Source organism: Spermophilus citellus (assembly GCF_964194105.1).
Source record: "Spermophilus citellus genome assembly, chromosome: 10".
In the NCBI taxonomy this organism is placed as follows: Eukaryota; Metazoa; Chordata; class Mammalia; order Rodentia; family Sciuridae; genus Spermophilus; species Spermophilus citellus.
The window spans coordinates 130,473,184-130,494,641 of record NC_138197.1 but is presented as its reverse complement, the minus strand read 5'-3'; the positions used below and the strand labels follow the sequence as shown (position 1 = coordinate 130,494,641).

At 46.5% G+C, this 21,458-nt stretch overlaps 1 protein-coding gene across 2 annotated transcripts in view; it reads right to left on the bottom strand.

Annotated features, from left to right (window-relative positions):
* Positions 1-516: 516 nt before the first annotated feature.
* The window catches only part of SREBF2 (sterol regulatory element binding transcription factor 2), a 62,915-nt gene continuing 41,973 nt past the window's right edge, over positions 517-21,458 (bottom strand). The window contains exons 12-19 of one of the 2 annotated variants that reach the window (XM_081311414.1): positions 12,412-12,580; positions 10,646-10,763; positions 9,824-9,933; positions 8,731-8,863; positions 6,882-7,050; positions 5,257-5,442; positions 2,556-2,667; positions 517-2,169 (exon numbers count right to left, since the gene is read on the bottom strand). In XM_081311414.1, coding sequence (XP_081167540.1) covers positions 1,949-2,169; positions 2,556-2,667; positions 5,257-5,442; positions 6,882-7,050; positions 8,731-8,863; positions 9,824-9,933; positions 10,646-10,763; positions 12,412-12,580 — 1,218 coding nt within the window. In that variant the 3' untranslated portion in view covers positions 517-1,948. The remainder of the gene's footprint in view (positions 2,170-2,555; positions 2,668-5,256; positions 5,443-6,881; positions 7,051-8,730; positions 8,864-9,823; positions 9,934-10,645; positions 10,764-12,411; positions 12,581-21,458) is intronic. The other variant, XM_081311413.1, reaches the window with a different exon arrangement.

Here is a 21,458-nt window from a genome sequence, read left to right as displayed (position 1 = left end):
GGCAGGGATGGGCAACCCTTTTCTCTACCCATGGAAGTGGGGGTTGAGAGGCCAGTTCCCTCCTTAGGTGGATCCACTACTGGACCCAGCTGAGAAGTACAGGAGCTGGACTCAGGTCTGACTTGCAGGCCAGTGAGCCATTTCAGAGGGCCACTGCCTTCAGGGAAGGGCAAACAAAGGAGGGGCCTATCCATTGGGAACCTCCCGCCTCCAGGTCCCAAAGAACTGTTGTCAGCCAACCCAGCTGTACATCCAGGGTACCTGGATACAGTGACTCCAGCAATACTTCCCAGAACCCTTTAATCCCAGGCCTTGGACCATTCTTAGAGCATATACCAGGCTCTGGAAGAAAGGGGACAGGCATGCTGGCAGGCAAGGAAGGTCTTCGACTGGAGATAGCAAGCTGGCCTTCTTCCCTGGCCCACTGTCAGCCGAGCCATGCAGCCAATTGGCAGTCATTAAGCAGTCACACTACAGACCCTCATACACCTTGTGCTAGGTGGTACCAATCTGTGTTTATTGAATAACCTAGGTCCAGGACATGGTGAATGATTTGACATCAAGGAAACCATAGGTGTATCCCCCTTTTCAGTGAAAAACAAACCCCTCCCACCCCTAACAATGAGAAAAGGCACAGTATATACACATGACACAAAGGCCCAGCTGCCCAAGTGGGCAGGGTCCATAAATTATAGTGACAGTGGGGGAAGGGCAGGAGATAGAAAGGGGGCTGGGGTCCAAGCATATGAGGGGCCCTGCTGTGTGCACTCCCTAGCTGTGTTGGGGCTCCTGCCTATCCTGCCCCAACCAGCTTGAAGGGATGAGAAGCAAGGGAGGGGTCCGCTCAGTCTCTCAGGAGGCCCTGGGGAAATAGTGTCTCCAGGGACACCCTAAGCCAGGGGATCTAGAAAAAGACTTTTCCTCCTAGGAGCCCCATCAAGGCAAGGGACCTTGTTCCTAATACCCACCCCCAAAGGAGGAGCTTGCTACTGGGGCTTGGGGCTGGTCCCTGCCACCCTGGCTTATTTTCAAGACAAGAATTAGGGATAAAAATATACTATGGAGGTAGGAGTTAGGGTGGGGGTAGGAAGGAACTGAGGAATCATGTTGAAGACCCCTGGTCCCCAGGCCTAATAGGCAGCTTTTGTCCCTTCCAGTCCTCTGGGCCCACCCTGAGCTTGGGCTGGCATCCCAGGGGGTAAGGGAGTGGGAAGGAACAGGACAATTAAATAAGATACCATTTATTTTTTAAAAAATTAAAAAATAATGCCAACATTATTTCATCCATCCCCAGGCCAACCCCTGCCTCCCACCCACCTCCCCAGGGCTGGGTTCCCCTCCTTCCCTGGCTGTCCCGCATAATGACGAGAAAACAATGAACTGGCTTAGTCAGGCACAGGGGAGGGAATGCAAACCCAGGGAAAGAAATAAAAGATGCCACAGCAACTTTGCCCTGCATCACGGCAGCCCCAAGCACAAAGATATAAAAACATTCGTATAAAAAGGGGGAGGGGCATGCTGGGCACTGTGCTGAGGGCAAAGTGCTCTCTGGTGCCCAGAGACCTCGTCCCCTAGAGAGAAAGCCGGATAAAAAACAAGGAAGCAGAAAGGGGAGATGTTCGGAGAGTCTTGGGACTGGAGGCATGGGTTTGGCAGTGTCCCCTGCTGCTTTCAACTGAAGGGACACCCCCATTTCTGCCTCACAGCCTCTCCTCTCAGCCTGCTAGGGCCTGGACCACAGGTGTCTACTGACAGCAGCCCAGGGGCTCTCTGGCCTGAGGTGGTCCAAAAGCCTCAGCAGGTAGACAGCTCAGAGGACAAGGCTCACCTCCAGCTCAGAGGGAGGAGGGCAAAGGACAGAGGGAAGAGGAAGACAGGGCCTGAGAGAGAGGATGAGCCTGGGAGAAAGAGACTGAGAGAAGTGGAGGGAGGTGGGCTGAGCCTGTGGTCAGGAGGCAGCAATGGCAGTGCCGCCTCCCAGCTTGACAATCATCTGCTGGCAGTCACTGCAGGAGCGCCGGTCGCCCACCTTCTCCAGCGTGCGGGCAGCCTCAGCCAGCAGCACAGCCCGCTGGCCCGGGGAGGAGAGGAAGGAGAGGGGAAGGTGGCGGCAAGCCAGAAGGATGGCGGTAGCCCGCTCTCGCTGGCCAGGCCAGGCGTCCACCTCTCCTGTGGGAACGAGGAGAACATATAGGTGCTGTTCAGGGGATGGGGATTTCCGCACTCACTGATTGGAACCCCATGCTCATGTGAGGTGAGCACGCTCCCTAGCTCACACATGGGGAGTTAACCTGCCTGGTGCTGTAAAGCTAAGGCCTGTGGGGACAGAACCTGTGGTCTCCCACCCCTGCTCCTGTGCTGGAACTCCATGCCCAGCCTCCCTCAAGGGTGGACCCACTCAACTACTGTCCATGCCCCCAGCACACCCAGTCCATTCTGGGGATCCTTTCATTCTCACACCACCGATGGGGCTCAGAGGTGGCAGAGTGCACCCTGCCAGGTGCTGGAACTGGGCTGGGCTGCCCCCCCCCCCCCCCCCCCCCCGCAGGACTCACCATGCTTGGTGTTCTGAGTGGTGCGCCGCCGCAGGCTGTGCTCCAGCAGCTGGTGAGTGCGGGTAGGGCTGGCTCCTGCCATTAAGCGCACAGTGGCTTCATGCAGGAACACCTGGAGAGTAAGGAGGGACACACAGTCAAGCCCTGGGTTCTTGCTTCTCCAGGCCCTAGTGGACACCTCTCCCTGAGCCATTTCATCTGGCACCTGATGATCCTTCCCTCTCCTCTCCATGCCACCCTATCTTGCTCACCCCTGAAAGCAACCTCTCTTGTCCCCAAGCTAAATCAGAAACTTGGATGAACAGCAGGAAAGAGGAACAGAGCAAAAGCAAAAGTAGGAATAAAGAGATAAGCGAGAGGAAAAGGGCCCGGACACTCCCTCTGGGGCTCTAAGAACAAGCAGCCTGGGTGAAGCCTCAAGGTCCCCAGATGCTGCCTCCAGCCTGACAGACAAAAGGACAAGGCAGGTGGGGATGGAAGGGGTGAAGGGGACAGCTGAGCTGGTAGCAAGTTTGTGTCCTGTTTCCTTCTATTTCTTCAGAAAGGAAGAGACCAGAGATTTCCAGGTATAAGTTTGCATCACTTAGATAAATAGGAACACTACACAAGGAGGGCAAGTCTAGGTCTCTGATTTCTTTCTTTCTTTTTGAACACACAGTATCTTTATTATTTATTTAATGTGTGCTGAGGATCGAACCTGTGCCTCACACATGCAAGGCAAGTGCTTTACCACTGAGCCACACAAACTTGATACTAGCTCAAACTTGAACCCAGCCCTTGGTCTCTAATTTCTTAAAATCCCAGCTTTTCTTTTATGCCTCATATCTCATCTTTGGAGCTGCTAGGTGGCAATGGGGAGCCACTGAAGTCTCCTCAGCATGAAGAGGTGAATGGACAGAATATTCTAGAGGAGGCCTTTAATGCCAGCCATGCTGTGAGCAGACCAGAGGGTTGGCCAGAATGAATCCCACAAGGCACTTTGGGTGTCATCCAGATCCCAGGGCCACTTCTCTTTTCCACAGTAAGAACTGGTTCTCTGGTGATTATATTTTGTCTGCTGTGTCTGTCTTGGTTTGCTACACACAGTGGCCAATGTGACCCTGTAAGGGTGTTCCAGCACTTTAGGGTAAGGAGTACCCTTCATGGCTGCAGCCTCATTTGGAGACCTCCTTATCTGCGCTCTTCTAATAAAGTACATTCCCCTGTCCCTGACAGGGTCTCTCTTTAAAAAAAAAAAGAAAAGAAAAAAGGGTTTTTTTGGTGCTACTCGCGATTGAACCAGGAGTGTTCTATCTCACTGAGCTATATCTCCAACCTTTTTATTTTTTATTTTGAGACAGAGCTCACTAAATTGCTGAGGCTGGCCTCAAATTTGCAATCCTCCTGCCTCAGCCTCTTGTATTGCTGGGATTACAGGTGTGAGTCACCATACCTAACTTGTCACTCAGATTTTTAGAAAATAATTCAGTTGAGAGGCTGTCCTTGCCCATTTGTATATGAACATGCATATGTGTGAGACAGAAAGTGTGAGTAAGTGGGGAACTGACTGTGAGAGACAAAAAGAAAATTTCTCTTGCCTTACAACTTCTTTTCAGGTGGTCTATGCCAATTTCATTTCTTATCAAAATAAACAATTCCTTGTTTTTCCCCCCCCTGCCATTTCCCTCCCTGCCAAAAAAAGTATTCAGATAAAAATATGTTGATTCGGGCTGGGGATGTGGCTCAAGCGGTAGCGCGCTCGCCTGGCATGCGTGCGGCCCGGGTTCGATCCTCAGCACCACATACCAACAAAGATGTTGTGTCCGCCGAGAACTAAAAAATAAATATTAAAAAATTCTCTTTCCTCTCTCACTCTCTCCTCTCTTCACTCTCTCTTTTAAAAAAAAAAAAAAAATATGTTGATTCCAACATAAAGAATGTTTGAGGTGAGGAATATGCCAATTACCTTGGTCTGATTATTACATATTAAACAGATATACTGAAATATCATTCTATGCCCAGTAAATATCTACAGTTACTAAAATATATGTGTTAATTAAAATATATTTTTAAAATGTTTAATATAAGCCAGGTGTGGTGGCATGTGACTGTAGTACTAGCTACTTAGGAGGCTGAGGCAGGCAGGTTGCTTGAACCCAGGAGATTGAAGTCAGCCTGGGCAACATAGTGAGACCCCATCTCTGAAAACCAAGAACAAAAAATGTCTAATACTTTACTCTAATTAGCAATAAAAATCAACAAGGAAATGACTCGAGTCCAGCAAGCTCAGTTATACAACTGTCCTCAGAGACTCCTCTCAGAGCGGGTAGTCAGTGCCAAGCGGGGATCATGGAGAAAGTTAGACAGCAGAAATGAAGCCCCCAGTGGCTCGGAAAAAAAGGATTAAAGTGAACTTTTTAAATGTGGTTCTAGGGAGATTCTATCACTCTGACAACCAGTTATGAAAGTCGGGGCAGACCCCATGTGGCCAGGACCAGGAGCCTCCCACCTGCTTCCCTGCTCTCTTAAGTCCTCCCACCTGGTGTCTAACTGGTTAGGTATGACTCAATGGGCTGCCCCTGTCCGGGGATAAGAGTGTGGTTGCTCCATGCTGTGTTTCAGGGCTGGGCACAGTAGGTACTCAACAGTGAGTGCTGAACAAAGGAACACAGGGCACCCAGCCCACCCAATCTGCCCACCACCCCCAGCTTCTATGCCTTACCTTGCGGTACGCTGGGCGGAAGCTGTGCGCCAGCCTGCGCAGGCTTCCTAGGTCCCTCTGGAAGCCAGCCAGCTCAGCACCTGATGCATGGTAGGTCTCACCCAGGGCCTGGCTGACCCCCGCTTGCTTTTGCCAGAGTGCTGTCCGCAGTGACAGTAATAGGTCGCAGGTCAGAAGCTGGACCACCTGTGGAATGAGCATATAGAGAGGAGATGGGTGACTGGCTTATGCCTACACAAGGATCCTGGTACCAATCGGGCCCACCCTTAGTCTGGCACTTAGCACAGTGCAGGGGATCACATGGAGAAAGTTAGTTAGGCAGCATAAATGAAGCTCAGAAAAAAGGATTAAAGTGAACTTCTTTTAAAATGTGGTTCTAAGGAGACTCTGTCACTCTGACAACCAGTTATGAAAGCCAGAGCAGCCCCCATGTGGGAGAGAAGAGCTGGTGGTGCCTTAGTCCTGAGGTAGAGCTTTCTCTCCATTCTTCAAGTGGGAAAGCTGAGTCTCTGAAAGGGGAAGTGGCTGGTACAAGGGACAACACAGCACAGGCAGGTGATAGGGGCAAGAATAAAACCCTGTGGATCTGAGGGCACAGGTCCTCCACCTCAAGGAAGCCCCCATGGCTGGCCTGGAGGCTCAGAGGCCAGGGTGCCAAGGTCTTCCATCTCCAGAGGAATCCAGAGTCCATCTGAAGTGGCAGCAGAGTCCCAGAGTGGACTCTGCTTGGCTGAGACCGGTTCTCTCAGGAAGACATACACTAAGGGAGACCAACAGAGAGCCCAGCAGTGCCTCCTGATCCTGCCTTTGGTCTTGGGTCCTTTGTGCACAATGCCTGTCCTGTCGGGCTCACACTGTCCTGGCTTCACCACAATGCCCAGGCCCACTGGAAACCTTTAACTTGAGGTGCTAGCCAAGCCACCTGAAACCAACCCCCAGTTGGCAGCTGCTGACCCTCCAGGATGCTCCTTATTGTGCCACACGTTTCCCAGGGGAGCAGATGATATCAGCTGCTGTCACACTCCTACCCTCCTCTGTGTCCCAGGATGGCTGTGCCTTCCACAAGTCTTCTAATAAGGATCCCTTCCCCAAGTAACAGGGCCTTGTCAGGGCACGTGGGAGTCTCTCGCGGGCCGAGCAGGCCTCTGGGATGCACTGTGGAAACATTGCACGAGTACCGCCAGAACATGCAATGCAACTACAATGCACCACAGCTGCCCGCCAGGAGGTGTGCGGCCACCGCAGAGGCGCAGGGTGGTCAGCTGGCTCAGGGTGCTGGCCTGAGGGTAGGGGCCCGCTCAAAGGCTGTCAGCAGAGCTGGGAAGTAGCACAAGCTGCCTGGAGCAAGTGCAGACCCCTGGCCAGATGCAGTTCACCTGGGGCTTACAGAGACGTGTGGGCCAGCAGGATCTGGGGTTCGGGGAACCTAGGGAGAGGTACAGGTGCAAACATGCTTGTCCCAGCAATCAAAAATGGCATCCACCCAGGAAAACAGGCCACATTTTGGGAAATGGGGCTACTAGAATGGTTTCTGTCTCTTGGGACACTAGGCAAGCTTGGAGTGGGGGGAAGCATTCATATAGACCTCTGGGCGCCTCCCAGAGGCCAGCTAAGCTCCTACTCACGTGGTTGAGGGCAGGGTCAGCAGTGGCCCCACTGACATTGAGGCTGCTCCATAGGTGGCCACTGGCCCTCTCGCAATGACAGAAGGAATTCTGCTGCCCATCTGCCTTCCCAGAGAGTGAGGCGTGCATGGCTCTGCAGGTGTGGAAGATGGCCTTCACCAGGGGGCTCCTGCAGCAGTGACAGGGAGGAGAGAGGCAGGTCAGGGTGGTACCTGGGGAACAGGCAGAGTTCAGGCTGATGACTACCACACCCCATATCACTATGACACATGGGTTTGTCACTGCAATGCTGCCATACAGTTCCTGCCAGCTTTAGATCTGAAACGCCAGCTCTGAACTAGGTCAGCCCCTCCCCACCAAAATCTGATGCTGGAAGATTCTGGAGGCCTAGGTGTGATGCTGCCACTAAGAAGCTACCTAAGGGCTGGGGATGTGGGGATGTGGCTCAAGCGGTAGCGCGCTCGCCTGGCATGCGTGCGACCCGGGTTCGATCCTCAGCACCACATACCAACAAAGATGTTGTGTCCGCCGAGAACTAAAAAATAAATATTAAAAAAATTCTCTCTCTCTCTCTCTCTCTCTCTCTCTTTTCTCTCACTCTCTCTTAAAAAAAAAAAAAAAAGAAGCTACCTAAGACAGGAATGCAAGTAACCTGTGACTAGCTTCCTTATCCATAAAGTGGCCACAATACTGCTTGCCACTACCGATGGTGACACACGGTACTGGCCCCATTATTTTGTACCTGTTCTCTAAGGACAGTTCCTCTCAAAGGCTGGTATTAAAGTCTCAGGAGAAACCTAGCAGGCTGGGGAGAGGGTGGGGAGTGGGAAGCTCCCCACAGCATCACTGCTCCAAAGAGCACAGGGAGTCAGGGGGACTTGTCGGGATGCCCACAGGGGCAGGGATGCCCACGAAGGTGCTGAAGTTCTGCAGTTTATAAGTAAAGTGACAAGACAACCTATCTGGTGAGTGACCAGAGGCACACTTGTGGATGTGCTAATGTAGGGCTGGTATGGGGTTGGGTGCTTACTTCCCAGGGGGCTTGAAATGGGGCCACACAACAAAACTGGGGTGTTAGACCTACTTTAGGGAATATAGGGCTCAACCCTGCTCATACCACTTTTTTCAACTCCCTCCTGTGCTCCTGGTTGACTCTGCTTGGCAGGAAATGTGCCAGCCTTGGTTCTCCAGACAGGACCCCACCGGGCTTTTCTGTCTTGGAGCATTTTACAGTCACTCTCAGGAGCACTCAGATCTAATCAGAAACAGCCAGAGCGTCGGCAGGCAGGGCTGCCCATCACTAAGGGCCAAATGACCCCAAGGTGCAGACATGAGTTTCAGAGGAATGTCAAAAGCTCTCTGGTTGTGCTATAGGCCTTTTAGTTATAGAAGGCTGACAGGGCTGATGGGGGTGGAGAGGACTGAAAGGAACCTGGAAATAATGTCGGAGCCCACACGAGCTTCAGCGAGATGCTGGCTTCCCCGCAGTGGCCACAGCCACACAGCACTGCTGCTCACTACGCAGTTTCTGATTTTGCCAGGAAGCAGTCTGCTTTCTCTCCTCCAGCCTGTGGCAGCAGGGAGATGGTCCCAGAAACAGTACTAGTAGCTGTTGGGACAGTCACCGAGCTGTGCAGAGCACAACACTCACACTGGGACTCACACAACACTCACACTGCCCTGCTGGGACAGCCGCCTCTCTGCGGTGCTCTGCTCCTTCTGCAGCTCCCCGTCTATCATAGTTCTGATCGCTCAGCTCACTGTGGCTGCCTGGAACTGCTCCCTCCTACTAACCCACACAAGATTCTCCTGGAGAAAAGCAGGTGAGTAGCCAAGTAGCCTTACGTACTCAGTCACTTCCAGGGCCTTGGGGACATGCTCTACTTCAATAAAATGCGCACGCACAGCTGCATCGTCTCCCTGGAGCCAGCTAATAGCCATAGTGATTGCGGACGTCCACCACCGGCAGATGATGTCTGGACCTAGAGGGAGCAGCAGGAAACACTCCAGTGCCCACAGGAGCTCGGCACAGCTCAGTGGCTGTTCCTACATGGTGCATAGCATCTTTACCTTATGCGATGGATAGGGGCCCCAGGGCTGCCCTTGCCCATGATTCTGGCGAGAATGTCAATCAGCACTCCTAGTAACATAGTATTCCCATTTTTGGCAATCTCTTAAGAAAATTGGCTTAGCGAAGTTTAACAAAGATTTTCACTATTGTGTTATTTTTAAATAAAGAGTTGGACACAACCTAAACTTCTAAGATCCATAAAGACTGGTGTCTTCGAATCAACCAAGAGTAGCAGTAGTAGTTTACTTTAGAATATTTTATATCTTTTCCTCTTTGAGCTTCAGTGTTTTCAACCTCAAAATTATGATACCAGTGATTTTACAAAGCCAAAAGAGATGTTGTGTCAGAGAAAAGGTATAAAAACACACCTTCTCCTAAACTCTAAAGTACAGAAAGGCTGCAGGTCAGTAGTCATGCTACTTGTGGTGGCTACTTTTCTGGGATTCTTCCCTCCCTATGGAGAGTAGGCAGGGGGTAGTTTGGTACCTCCATCCCCCAGTGGTCACAGAAGTCTGAGAGGTGGCAATAATGCACTAGCACCCACATGGCAGTTTAGGGAAAGAAGAATGCTTTGTGTCAATTCTGTCAGTTAGGCTGCTCTCCTACACTCAAGGCAACGGGAAGCCAGAGTGATGGAGATGTCAGCATGGAGTATAAGGACCAGCCTCGGGGTTACTGTGTGCCCTGGTGCCTGGACCACTTGCTGCTTATTCCGTATCTGGGAATCACCCAGCCAGGGCTTGAGATAAAAACCTGGGACCAGAGAAGACACTTGAGTGTACACTCATACTAACTCCAGGCACAGAGAGAAGGGATGGGTAGGAATGAATTAAGTACCCACAGGACTTTAGAGCCACCTGCAGATGCTCACCAAGGGCTGACTTGAGCACAGAGCTGCTGGAGAATGGAGGGGTCACAAACCCCACAGAGTCCACGAAAGAATGAAGCAATTTCAGGTATTCTAGAGCGCTTGAGAATTCACTAAAAAGAAAAGAAAGGATCCCATGTACATCAAAACATACACAGAGAACACTCCTGACCTGGCTGTTCAGCTCTACAGCTCTAAGACCCAGGGGCTCTTTCTGGCCCCTCCTCCCCACCATTATGGGCACTTGGTGCTCTGCCATGGATGCCCTTCCCTATTCCACAGGCCAGCCTTCCTCTTTCTCCCCTCCCCAGCAACCCTGACTCCTCCCCTCAAGGCCTGATTCCACTGTCTTGTCCTCCCTGAAGTTTTGTCTCTCCCTGGCAGATCTGTCCCCTCCCTCCCTCTTGAAATACACTCGGTCAGGACCTGGACTTTGTATGAGAGTGACTTTGGCACCTCTCTGCCTCCCAGGTCTTATTCTATAAAGGAAAAGCTGCGCTCAGTAACTATGTAAGAGTTAAAAATTGCCAGGCATGATCACTGAGGGGCTGAGTCCCCAAGATGTCCATCTAGTGGCGTCTGCCTTCTGCTAAGTTCTGCACATACCAGTTCTATTCCCTCTCAACAGGCCACTGCCTTGATTAACTTGCTCCAACAAACTGGCTCCACTTGTAAAGGGGTGGGTAAGAGGAGCAAAAGGGATGGATGTACTTGGTCTAGAAAAAAGGCAAGTCAGCTCACAGAGGCCTCCATTTTTGAAAAATAAAGACAAAAGAATTATTCTATTTCCTGGCCTGTCAGCAGGGGGTGGCCTAGGGACTTTACCAGGTCTCCTCTTCCTGGTCTCCAGCTTTCTTCTTGACCTGAGGTTTCACCAAGGACTCCACAGCTTGCTCTAGTAGGTTCTTGCAGAAGGCCTGATGGACCTGGGCAATGGGGTCAGCTGAATAAAAGCAAGAAGGGTTAAATGGGTCTCATGTAGGAGCCTTTTTGGTGCCAAGAGTTTTGCTGGCTGGCAGAGGACACAAGTGCATGTTTAGCATGTGTGAGGCCCTGGGTTCTATCCCAACACACCCCCCACACATACCAAACAAGGGTCTTATTTAGAAGCACTTTGTTTTTACAGAGGAGAGGACAGGGAGAGGACCCCAAGAAACAGCTGTGTCCTGTACTAGGGATCAAATCCTTCTTCCCAACCAAACCCAAAAACTACCCTGCTAAATAGCCACAAGGTAGGGAAGGAAGTCAACCCAGACTGAAGAGCCCAAGACTACATGTAGAAACTATATGTTTAAAGTTTATGAGGGGAGGACCTGGAGGGTGGCTGTGTGTGTGTGTGTGTATGCGCGCTATATCTCTTAGTACTGTGCTCAGAACTTCAAAGTTGGATCTATAAGGGGACAGCTGCAAGCCTTGTCAAAAAATAATAAAAAAAGGAAAGGCAGACACTACCTAAGAGGCGGTCTCTTCTTGTGGTTTGAGAGAACAGCTAGCCAAGGAATAAAAGGTGGTGGCAGTGGCTGCAGAGCTCCTGACAATGAGGAACACACTCTTGTTTTCCCAGAGCCTTGTCATGGAAACTGTCTGGAAATGTTCTGGCCAAGCTGACTAGACAAGGGACCTTGCGATGCTCGCTTTAGCTGAATGTCACCGATAAGCCCCTTTACTGGAAAGCTCACATCATGGCATCATTGGCCTCTCCTCTCCTCATAAGTGGCAAACAGGGGCCCTGATCTGACCAAGGAAAAGGAACATTTATGATCATTTTCTGGGTGACAAGGCCAAGGACTAAAAGAGGCACAGAAACCTGTGCAAAGTCTTTGCTAGACAGTCATCAGTGGGAAGGGGGTTAGAAGACTTAGAATTGCTTTTGCTTTTATCCTTCACTCTTTGGTGTTGAGCATAATTCTTATATTGAGCAATTAAAAAAAAAAAGAATGGCAAACACCTCCAAATATTTGACAGCCCTCCTATACCTGCAGAGCATGCCTCCACTCCTCACAGGCCCCATTCAGAGGGGAAAGTGCAACAGAAAGCAGAAAGCCACCAAGCACTCAAGGTCTGAGCACATCCCAAAGAGCCTCTGCAGCTCCAAGGCCAGGCGAGTCAACTCCAATCACTATCAAATGCCAGAGACAGAAAGCCTGCATCTCCTTTCAATGCCTGGAGCCCTGTTCCTGTCACCACTCTGAGCACTTGATGACTGCCTGCTGCCTATTGTTCCCCAACTGCTCCATATATGTCTGTCTGCTTTCCCAATGGGACAGAAGACCCGGAGGCCAGGGAACTGCAAGCCCCAAACATCCTTTGTATCTCCAAAGTGCCCAGGACAAGGGCTAAGAAAACAGTTGGTACTTAATCAAAACTTATCATATGTGACATTGTAATGTGAGGACAACAGGCTTTGACTGAGAAAGCAGAGCTGTACGCCCGGCTCAGTCATAGACGGCCTTTGATCAGGCATGGAACAAAACAAAACAAAACAAAAAAACAACACTGTATAAGACTGAGACCAACGCTGCACAGGAACCTGCAGTAGGGGTTGCTCCCATGGCCATCTCCAATTCTGATGGCACTGAAGGTCCTCTTACCTGGGTTCCTCTCAGCGCAGTACAGACTCTCCTTAGCTGCTGCCTTCACTGACCAGCTGCGCTCCATGAAAAACTTCTGGCCCAGTGGGTGGCAGAGCCAGCGCAGGGAGTCAGGGACGGCGCTGCGCTCAGGGCCACACAGATTCTGGGCACGACTGAGGAAGTAGTTCTATGGAAGAACAAAAAGCAGAGGTGACACCAAGGTAGCAGAATGCTGTCTGCAGCCATTATGCGATCATCTGGAAACCTGATAGTGGAGGATGGCTAAGGGGAATGTCAGGAAAGGGGATCATGAGTATCTAGAAGTGAAGCCCACCATGGAAACTAGGGCAAGTGACAATTCTGGGGAGCTTGCCTGCATAGGCAGGAGGGAATGGCCCAAGGCACACATGGGCCCCGCTGCATCCTGTCCTGCAGGGCCTGTTTAACCCTTATGGAACCTAGTTTTTTCCTGCTAGCACTCAATCTGTAGAGCAGCATGTGGGGGTTGTTTACTGAAGGGTCTCAGAGGTCACCTGCTTGTACTCACTCTCTGCCCTTGGAGTACCTGGCTTGGTACTCCAAGCCCATGATCCTAGGACTTTTTCTCATGTCATTTTAATTATATATCTTTTAGAGTATTTTAAGGCAGAAATCCTATTCTGCTTTGACTAATTTTTCATCTCCTTTACCTTTGAGTATAAAGGGTATGAACAGTACCAGGCCCAGATCCAGCTGTCACTATCATAGCAGACAGCTCTGGAGTGAAGGGACAGTGGAGGTTCATCCAGGACCTTGTAGGCATGTGTGCACTATAAGGACAGCTCCTTTAGACGGCCCCAGGCCTTCCTTGCATGAGCCCCAGGAAGCACGAGACTTTGAAAACCTCTTTGCTGGGTAATTCAAACTGCTAGCGTCCCAGTCTCCTTTTCTACTTGCTATGATAATAGCATTCCAGAGCCCCAGTGACCAAACTGCAGGGATAATGCTGTCTGTCACAGGTTTTTGAAAGTTCTGTCATTTTTGGTGTGAGGATATCTTTAGTCTGTTATGTGTGTGGCACTGGGGGTTGAGCCCAAGGATGCTCTACCACTGAGCTGCATCTCAGTCCTCTTTATTTTGGGACCGGTCTAAGTTGCCAGGCTGTCCTTGAGCTTGTGATCTTCTTGACTAAGGCTCCCGAGTAGCTGGAATTACAGGCGTGCACCATGACTGGCAGGTGATGACATCTTTACTTAAACTCTTATGATTTCCGACCTGTAAAACTACTTAACACAGGCCAAAGCACAGGCAGATCCAGGAGCCCAGAGAGGGGGCTGCTGGGACATCGCCCCAGGACTTCCCCATTCCACTTCAGTCGCTGCCTCCGAAGGAAGCCAGTGGCCTCATAGTCTGGTTTAGTCTGATGGTTCTGACCTTTACTGGGCTCTAAGCAGCCATCAGCTAATGCAAGAGCTTCAGAAGACTTGAATGCCAGGGTCAGAAATAGCATGGCCAAAGTGCAGCCACTCAAGGACACAGATGGAAAAGACTGCCTCTCTCAGGGGAACTTGGAGATGGCTGCGTGTATCAGAGAAAACTAAGATTCTCATAGCAACTTATGGGATGAGGGGAACATGTCATTTAAATTTCTAAAACAGAGGGCCAGTGGTATTGTCTTTCTTCCTCTATGCTGACCAGTTTTAAGCAGAGAATATTGGAGAGAAAATGTAGAGGAATCTTCTGTGACCCTCAACAAAGTGCCAACTGAATCTCAGCTGGTAACTGAACAGTGGGAGAACTGCAGCTGAGCAGTGGCAACACTGGACAGGGTGAGACTCCAGTGCCTCTTAAGTCCCAATGTCTTCTAACAGTTGACTCCAATCTCTCCCAAGAACAGCTTGTTCCAAGGCCCAATCAGGAAGGGAATGTGGTGCTTGCTTCAGGGGAAACCAAGGTCCACCTGATCCCTCAGAAGGGCCCCAATGTCACACATGGAAGCAAAAAAACGAAGCCTGGTCAGGTTGTATGGCAAGAGGAACCCACAGAGACCATTAAGAAACTCATTCAGTTGAAATATACTTTAAAACTGAATTATTAAAAAAGAAAAACTTTACTTATAACAAATCTCAGTGGAGGGGGAGCTTGATTTTAGTGGTTTGAAGTAATAAGAAATATAAATCTTGGATAGGCACACACAGTCTGGCTTCTGTAAGAGAAATTGAGGAAATAACTTGTTACTCTTTTTTATTTTCTTGGCATTATAGTTCTATGATGATTTTCCTAAAAAAATCTTTTAAAAATTTTCCTATATTTTATAGACATTGGAATTCTTTCCTAAGCAGAGGCCCAGGAGCCCCAAACTGTTTAGGTCCTTGGCACTACCCAGGACTCCTAGCCAGTCCCAATTCCAGGTGTTTGTGCCTCATCACCCCATGTGGCTAACCATGCAGTTCTCAAATTGTGTGTCATGACATTCTGAAGAGACACAGCAAAGGCTCAAGGGAGCCAAGTGAATTTTTTTTTTTTTTGAGAGAGAGAGAGAGAGAGAGAGAGAGAGAGAGAATTTTTTAATATTTAGTTTTTAGTTTTCGATGGACACAACATCTTTATTTTTTTTGTGTGGAGGATCGAACCCAGCGCCCTGCACATGCCAGGCGAGTGCGCTACCGCTTGAGCCACATCTCCAGCCCCCAAGTGAAATTTTTGAGGGAAATAACAATGCTCAACATCAGTTGGATATTGTGTAAACTACTAGATTGAGGTAGTTCACCGTGTCAAAGTGAGACTATATTACCTTCCTTTAAATGACATCATATTTTGGTGAATCTGAAGTTTTAGAGGTTACTGTGATAAAGAAGCAAGAATTAGAGCTGGGGTTGTGGCTCAGTGGTAGAGCACTTGCCTAAGTATGTGTGAGGCACTGGGAAGGAAGGAAGGAAGGAGGGAAGGAAGGAAGGAAGGAAGGAAGGAAGGAAGGAAGGAAGGAAGGGAGGGAGGGAGGGAAGGTAGGTAGAGAGAGAGAAAGAGAGAGAGAGAAAGAGAGAGAGAAAAAGAGAAAGAGAGAGAGAGAAAGAGAGAGAGAAAGAGAGAAAGAGAAAGAGAAAGAAAGAAAGAGAAAGAAAGAAAGAAAGAAAGAAAGAAAGAAAGAAAGAAAGAAAGAAAGAAAGAAAGAAAGAAAAGAAAAGAAAACAAAACAAAACAAAACTGCCTGGGAACAGTGGTTCATGCCTTAATCCCAATTACTTGAGAGGCTGAGGCAGAAGGATCACAAGTTCAAGGCCAACCCAGCAACTTGTGCATGCAAAGCAAGCATTCTTCCAACAGAGCTATATCCCCAGCCCCAACCTCAGCAACTTAGCGAGACCCTGTCTCAAAATAAAAAATTAAAAGGGTTGGGATGTAGCTCAGTGGTAAAGTGCTCCAGGGCTCAATCTCTAGTATTTAAGGATAAAAAGAAAAAATACAGAAAACCATTGTGGAACAGAAAATGCAGGTGGTGGTGCCTAATCTGATTCTGAGGATTCAGAGATGGCAGGGCTCAATTTACAAAGGCATCCTATTATAAGTAATCATGATTATTAAGAATCAAAAATAGGGCTGGGGTTGTGGCTCAGTGGTAGAGTGCTGGCCTAGCATGCATGAGGCATTGAGTTTGATCCTCAGCACCACATAAAAATAAAAATAAAGATATTGTGTCCACCTAAAACTAAAAACTAAATATTAAAATAAAGAATCAAAAATAATATTTCTTCTTTTAATTTCATGTGTGAGTTTTTTTTTTTTTCAAATGGGTACTAACCTATTAAGATATAAATACCTATTTAGGATGTTCCAACTATTGATAACAGAACTAAACTACTAGCACTGTATTAAAAAAAAAAAAAATCAAAATAACGCCTTGTAAAAATGTCCGTTTGTTTGAAAAAATCAGAAATGTCTTCTGGAAGTGACTTTGAAACGAATTTGTTAGACCACCTCTAGGAGTGACGCTTGTCCACGTTTGTTCAGTGGGTTGCTGGACATGGAAGAGACTGACTATGAGAAGGAGGTCCTGTGCCAGACTGGTTTACGTAAAAGACATTTTTCATATAATAACCATTGTTTTGTGTGTGCATTTTATTCCTCATTAGTGTATATATAGTTGAAAATGCTAAATACTTTTTTTAAAAAAAATATCTAGGTTTTCTAGATGTTCTAAAGTGCCTGATATATGTTAAAAGTAGAAGTGGTAAAATATATGACACATTTTGTAAATTTCTTTTGTTAAAATTCTTATGAAATGGTTTCTTTTTTTCGGGGGGGGAGGGGTGCAATAGCCAAACCCCTGTTGAATAGTACAGTTGTGTGCTGGTCCTGGGGAGCACCGTGCCAGTGTGCTTACCGAGAGCCAAGAGTTGTCTATGGGTTTTGTTTTACTTTGCTGTGTACATAGTGTATATAAAGGACAAATGAGTCCTCCTAATCTACATCTAGCCTTTCTAGATGTTAAAGAGGTTGCCAGTGTATGACAAAAGTAGAATTAGTAAACCAGTTTTGAATATTTTGTGTTAAAATTCCTAGGAAAGATTGTCTTCTGAAAATTTGAGCATTATAGCCCACTGGGTCAGTGAAGGGCCAGAATGCTCATATTTTGAAGACATTTTCAAATTAGAACTATTGTTACATGTGTGCAGTGTATTCAAGACTGTCATGTACATAGTGGACAAATTGAGTCCTTACTTGAAGCATCTAGTCTTGTCTAGATGTTTAGAAGTGCCCGATGTATGTTAAACGTAGAGGTAGTAAAATATCACTTTGTAAATATCTTTTTGCTAAAATTCATATGAAATAGTCTTTTGGGAATGGAACTATTAAACCACCTCTGTGAGCGGTATAGTACTGTCTGTATTTGCTCAGTGATGTGGAGGAGGTGGGAGGGAAGCAATTGCAAAAGGTTAGTGTGTTCATATTTGGACATTTTCAGACATCAGTTTTCTATGTTTTGTGCATTTTGTTTTTGCTGTGTATATAGTGTATATAATGGACAAATAAGTCCCAATTTTGCAACATCTAGTCTCTAGATGTTAAAGAGGTTGCCAGTGTATGACCAAGTAGTTAGTAAAATTAGAACATTTTGTACATTTTTTGTTGAAATTCATAGGAAAGCTTGTCCTCTGTAAATACAAAGACTTTTGGATATGGATTTGTTCAACCATCTCTAAGTGTTACATATGCCTGTACTTGTCCACTGGACTGAAAATAGAAGGTAATGAGGAGGGAGAGGTTCAAGGACAAAATGGTCATATTAGAAGATACCTCATATTTAACCATTGCTACGCAATGGTTAAATATGAACAGTACATATTATATCTGTGCTGGTTCAGGGAGGAAGAAGGAAAAGAAAATATAAAGGGCTTTATACCAGTGTATTTTCTGTGAAGCAGAATTGACCATTGTCCCTTATATTTGTGGGTTTTGTTTTACTATTCTGTGTAAATAGTGTATATAAAGGACAAATGAAAAAAAAAAAAAAAAAAAAAAAGGACAAATGAGTCCTAATTTACATCTAGTCTATCTAGATGCTAAAGGGGTTGCCAGTATATGACAAAAGTAGAGTTAGTAAACTAACACACCGAGTACATGTTGTTAAATTCATAGGAAAGACTGTAATTAAAACCACTTAGAAAGTGAAATTTGTTCAAAGTCATCTCTAAGCATTACAGATGCATATACTGACCCATTGGTTGATAAGACTAGAAGGGGAAGGGTTCTAGGCCAGAATGTTACTGTTTGGAAGACACTTTCAAATTCTAGCCTTTAAAAAAAGGGGTGTGGGGGGGAGTTTTGCTTCAAAGTATAGCCTTTGTTAAGTAAGTGTTGCAGTTTATTCAGTGCTACTGTATGTATAGTTGGAAACTTAAGTCCTTGTTGGGAACATCTAGTGTTTCTAGATGTTGAAAAGTGCACAACACATGGGAAAAGTAGAGAGCTAAAGTAATGCCCTTTAAGTATGTTTTGTTACTACTTAGGAATGGTTGCCATTTAGGGGAATGGAATTGTTGAACTTGATGTCTTGGAGGGTAGGTTGAAGGTTCACTGGGTCGGGGGTAGGGGAAGGAGAAAGTATGCATAGAGAAGCAATGGGTGCCCTTTAGATTAGTTCAGATTGTCTAGCAATTGTTATATGTGCATTTTAGTTAATCTTGCTGGGTATTAAAGGATAAGTCCTAATGCCCAAAGTTTGTTAACAATAGCAAAATAACCCCTATATAAATGTCCTTTGTTAGCTTTTAGAAAGAACTGTCTTCTGAGAGTGACCCTTGTTAATCCAGCTCTTGGAGCTAGGGATAGTCCTGAATTTAGTCACTGGAGTGGTGAAGAGGGAGAAGAGGAAGGGGGAGGGGAAGTGCTCTTTGCTAAAGTCTCCATATTTGGAAGACAGGTTTAGATTATAACCATATATCTATATGTACATTTTTGGTAAATTGTGTTTTTGTGCACAAAGTTCATACTTCATTTCACAATATTTAAGCTTTCTAGATGCTTGAGGTGACAGTGAATCATAAAAAGTAGTGCTAGTGAATTAGCCAACTTGTAAATATCTTTTTGTTATAATTGATAGAAAAGATGCATCTTGGACATGGAATTGTTTTATCTCTGGGCATTGTGTATCAGGACTTGTTCATTAGGCTGGCAGCAGAGGGGCACAGGGAGACACACAGAAAGATGGAAGCAAGTGCTCAAAAGATTTACATTTTGATGTGAGCCACTGGTGTGTGTGCATCTTCTGGCTGTACTATAGGAATATTTTAATTCACTGGGAACATGCATTCTTGCTAATATTTTAGTAGTAGAAATCTGTTAATGATTAACAAGCTTGGTGTATTCTGTTGCTGTTTCATTTTACATTGAGCATTAAGGGAATGAATTGTTTTAGTTGTAACTCTGCCAATATGTCTATCTAGAGGCCTGTTGCCATTTCTGTCATCAGTGAAATTTTTGTCCCCAAGAAAGGATAACAGATTGAGTTGGTGTATTCTTGGTTATCAAAAAATACTCATGTAGCTTCAGGATTTTGAATTGGTGAATATTCACGATGTGTGGAAAAGCATAATACACACCACAATCTCAATCACACAAAATGGGATATTGTGTATATATGCACACAACCTAGAGGGACACGTCCAACTAAGCTTCTTGTGACTGGATGACTTTGTTCTTTGCTTGTGTGTTTTTTTTTCCCCTGTAATGTACAATTTACTTTTAAAAAATAAAAATTATTTTAAAAACAAAACAAAACAAATCAGACACATGATGCCATGAATCTAAACCTCTGGTCTAAACATTTTCAGAGGCTGGCTAGCCCTCCACCTGCCCCCAGTGCCTGGCTCATTTGTTAGCTGAGTCTATCTCACCAACTCAAACCATCTTCCTTCTGGATCTTTATTTTAAGAAAGTATCTGGGTCTCTTTAATTTACCCCTCCCAAAGGAACTAAACAGAAAGGGCCAGTTACCTTAGAAATAGATGGTAGTTGTTCTCCTTCCCCATCTTACTGAATATATGCAAATTGGGCAACACTACTAAAGTTCCGAATACTTATCCTTTGACCCATCATCATCAGCATCATCATCTTTAGAGATTCAGTCTGAGGAAGCTCTTATAGAGGTGGGTGAAGACAATATAAAGAGATGCTCCCTGAAACCCAGTGCTTAACAGCAAATGCGGGAAATGATCCAAATGTCCTTTAGCAGCACCAAGTATCTCTGCAGAAGAAGACCACTACAAAGAAAGATGACCAAGCTGGGTGCGGTGGCACTTGCCTATAATCCCAGCAGCTCAGGAGGCTGAGGCCCTAAGCAACTCAGTGAGACCCTATCTCTAAATAAAAAATAAAAAGGACTGAGAATGTGACTCAGTGGTTAAACTCCCTTGGGTTCCATCCCCAGTACCCCCCCCCCAAAAAAAAAAAAAAAAGACCAAGATCTATCATTAGGTTGAAAAAAAGCAAGTGGCAAAACAAGGTTATGGTATAATTACGTTAAATAAATCACAACCTATAGACACATTAGTATGTGCAGTGAAAAAATTCTGAGAAAATATACACTAAATTATTCACTGCTTGTCAGGCATACAAAATGTTTTCTGGGGGCTCATGGTCAGGGGCACTTTTCTTTATTTGAGATAGGGTCTTGCTATATTGCCCAGGCTGGTCTTGAACTCCTGGGCTCAAGTAATCCTCCTGCCTTGGCACATACCATTGTACCTGGCTTTTAGGGATAATCTGTATGGGATTTTTGAGATGACTAGCTGATTGTAAAATTTATATGGCCAAAAGAAGAGCAAAAAATTGTCACTAAAGCTGGAGGACTGATATGTCTAGATAATAAGACCAACTAGGAAACCAAGCCTTTAGGGCTGTGTGGTAGATTCATATTTCCCAGAAAGCTGTCCCGAAACTGACCCACCACTTTTGGACACTAGATTTATGAAAAAAAGGCGTCGTACTCACTGAGAGAGAGAAAGAGAGAGAGAGAGAGAGAGAGAGAGAGAGAGAGAGAGAGAGAGGGAATTTTTTAATATTTATTTTTTATTTTTTGGTGGACACAACATCTTTATTTTTATGGGGTACTGAGGATCAAACCCAGCGCCCCGCGCATGCCAGGTGAGCGCGCTTCCACTTGAGCCATACCCCGAGCCCTGCAGTGGAGTTTTGTTTTTTGTTTTTTTTTGGTGGTGCTGGGGGTTGAATCCACAGCCCTATGCATGCAAGACTTGCACTCCACCAACTGACCTATATTCCCCAGCCTGATTTTTTTTTTTTTAAATAACAACAACAAATAATATATGTATTGGGTCAGTTAGACATCTGTATAAAAAAATCAATTCCAGTGGATCAGGGATTTGTAATGTGAAAAGCAAAAAACACAGCTTATAGTAGACGCCACGGGAGAACATTTTCATGACTCTGACACAGCAAAGATTGGCTGAATAAAACAAAACATCTAACTATAAAAGACTATTAATCTAGATTTCAGAATACGCAAATAAGTCAGAGTGGGAGAAAACATCTGCAGAATCATATATCCAAAAAAGGATCACATCTAG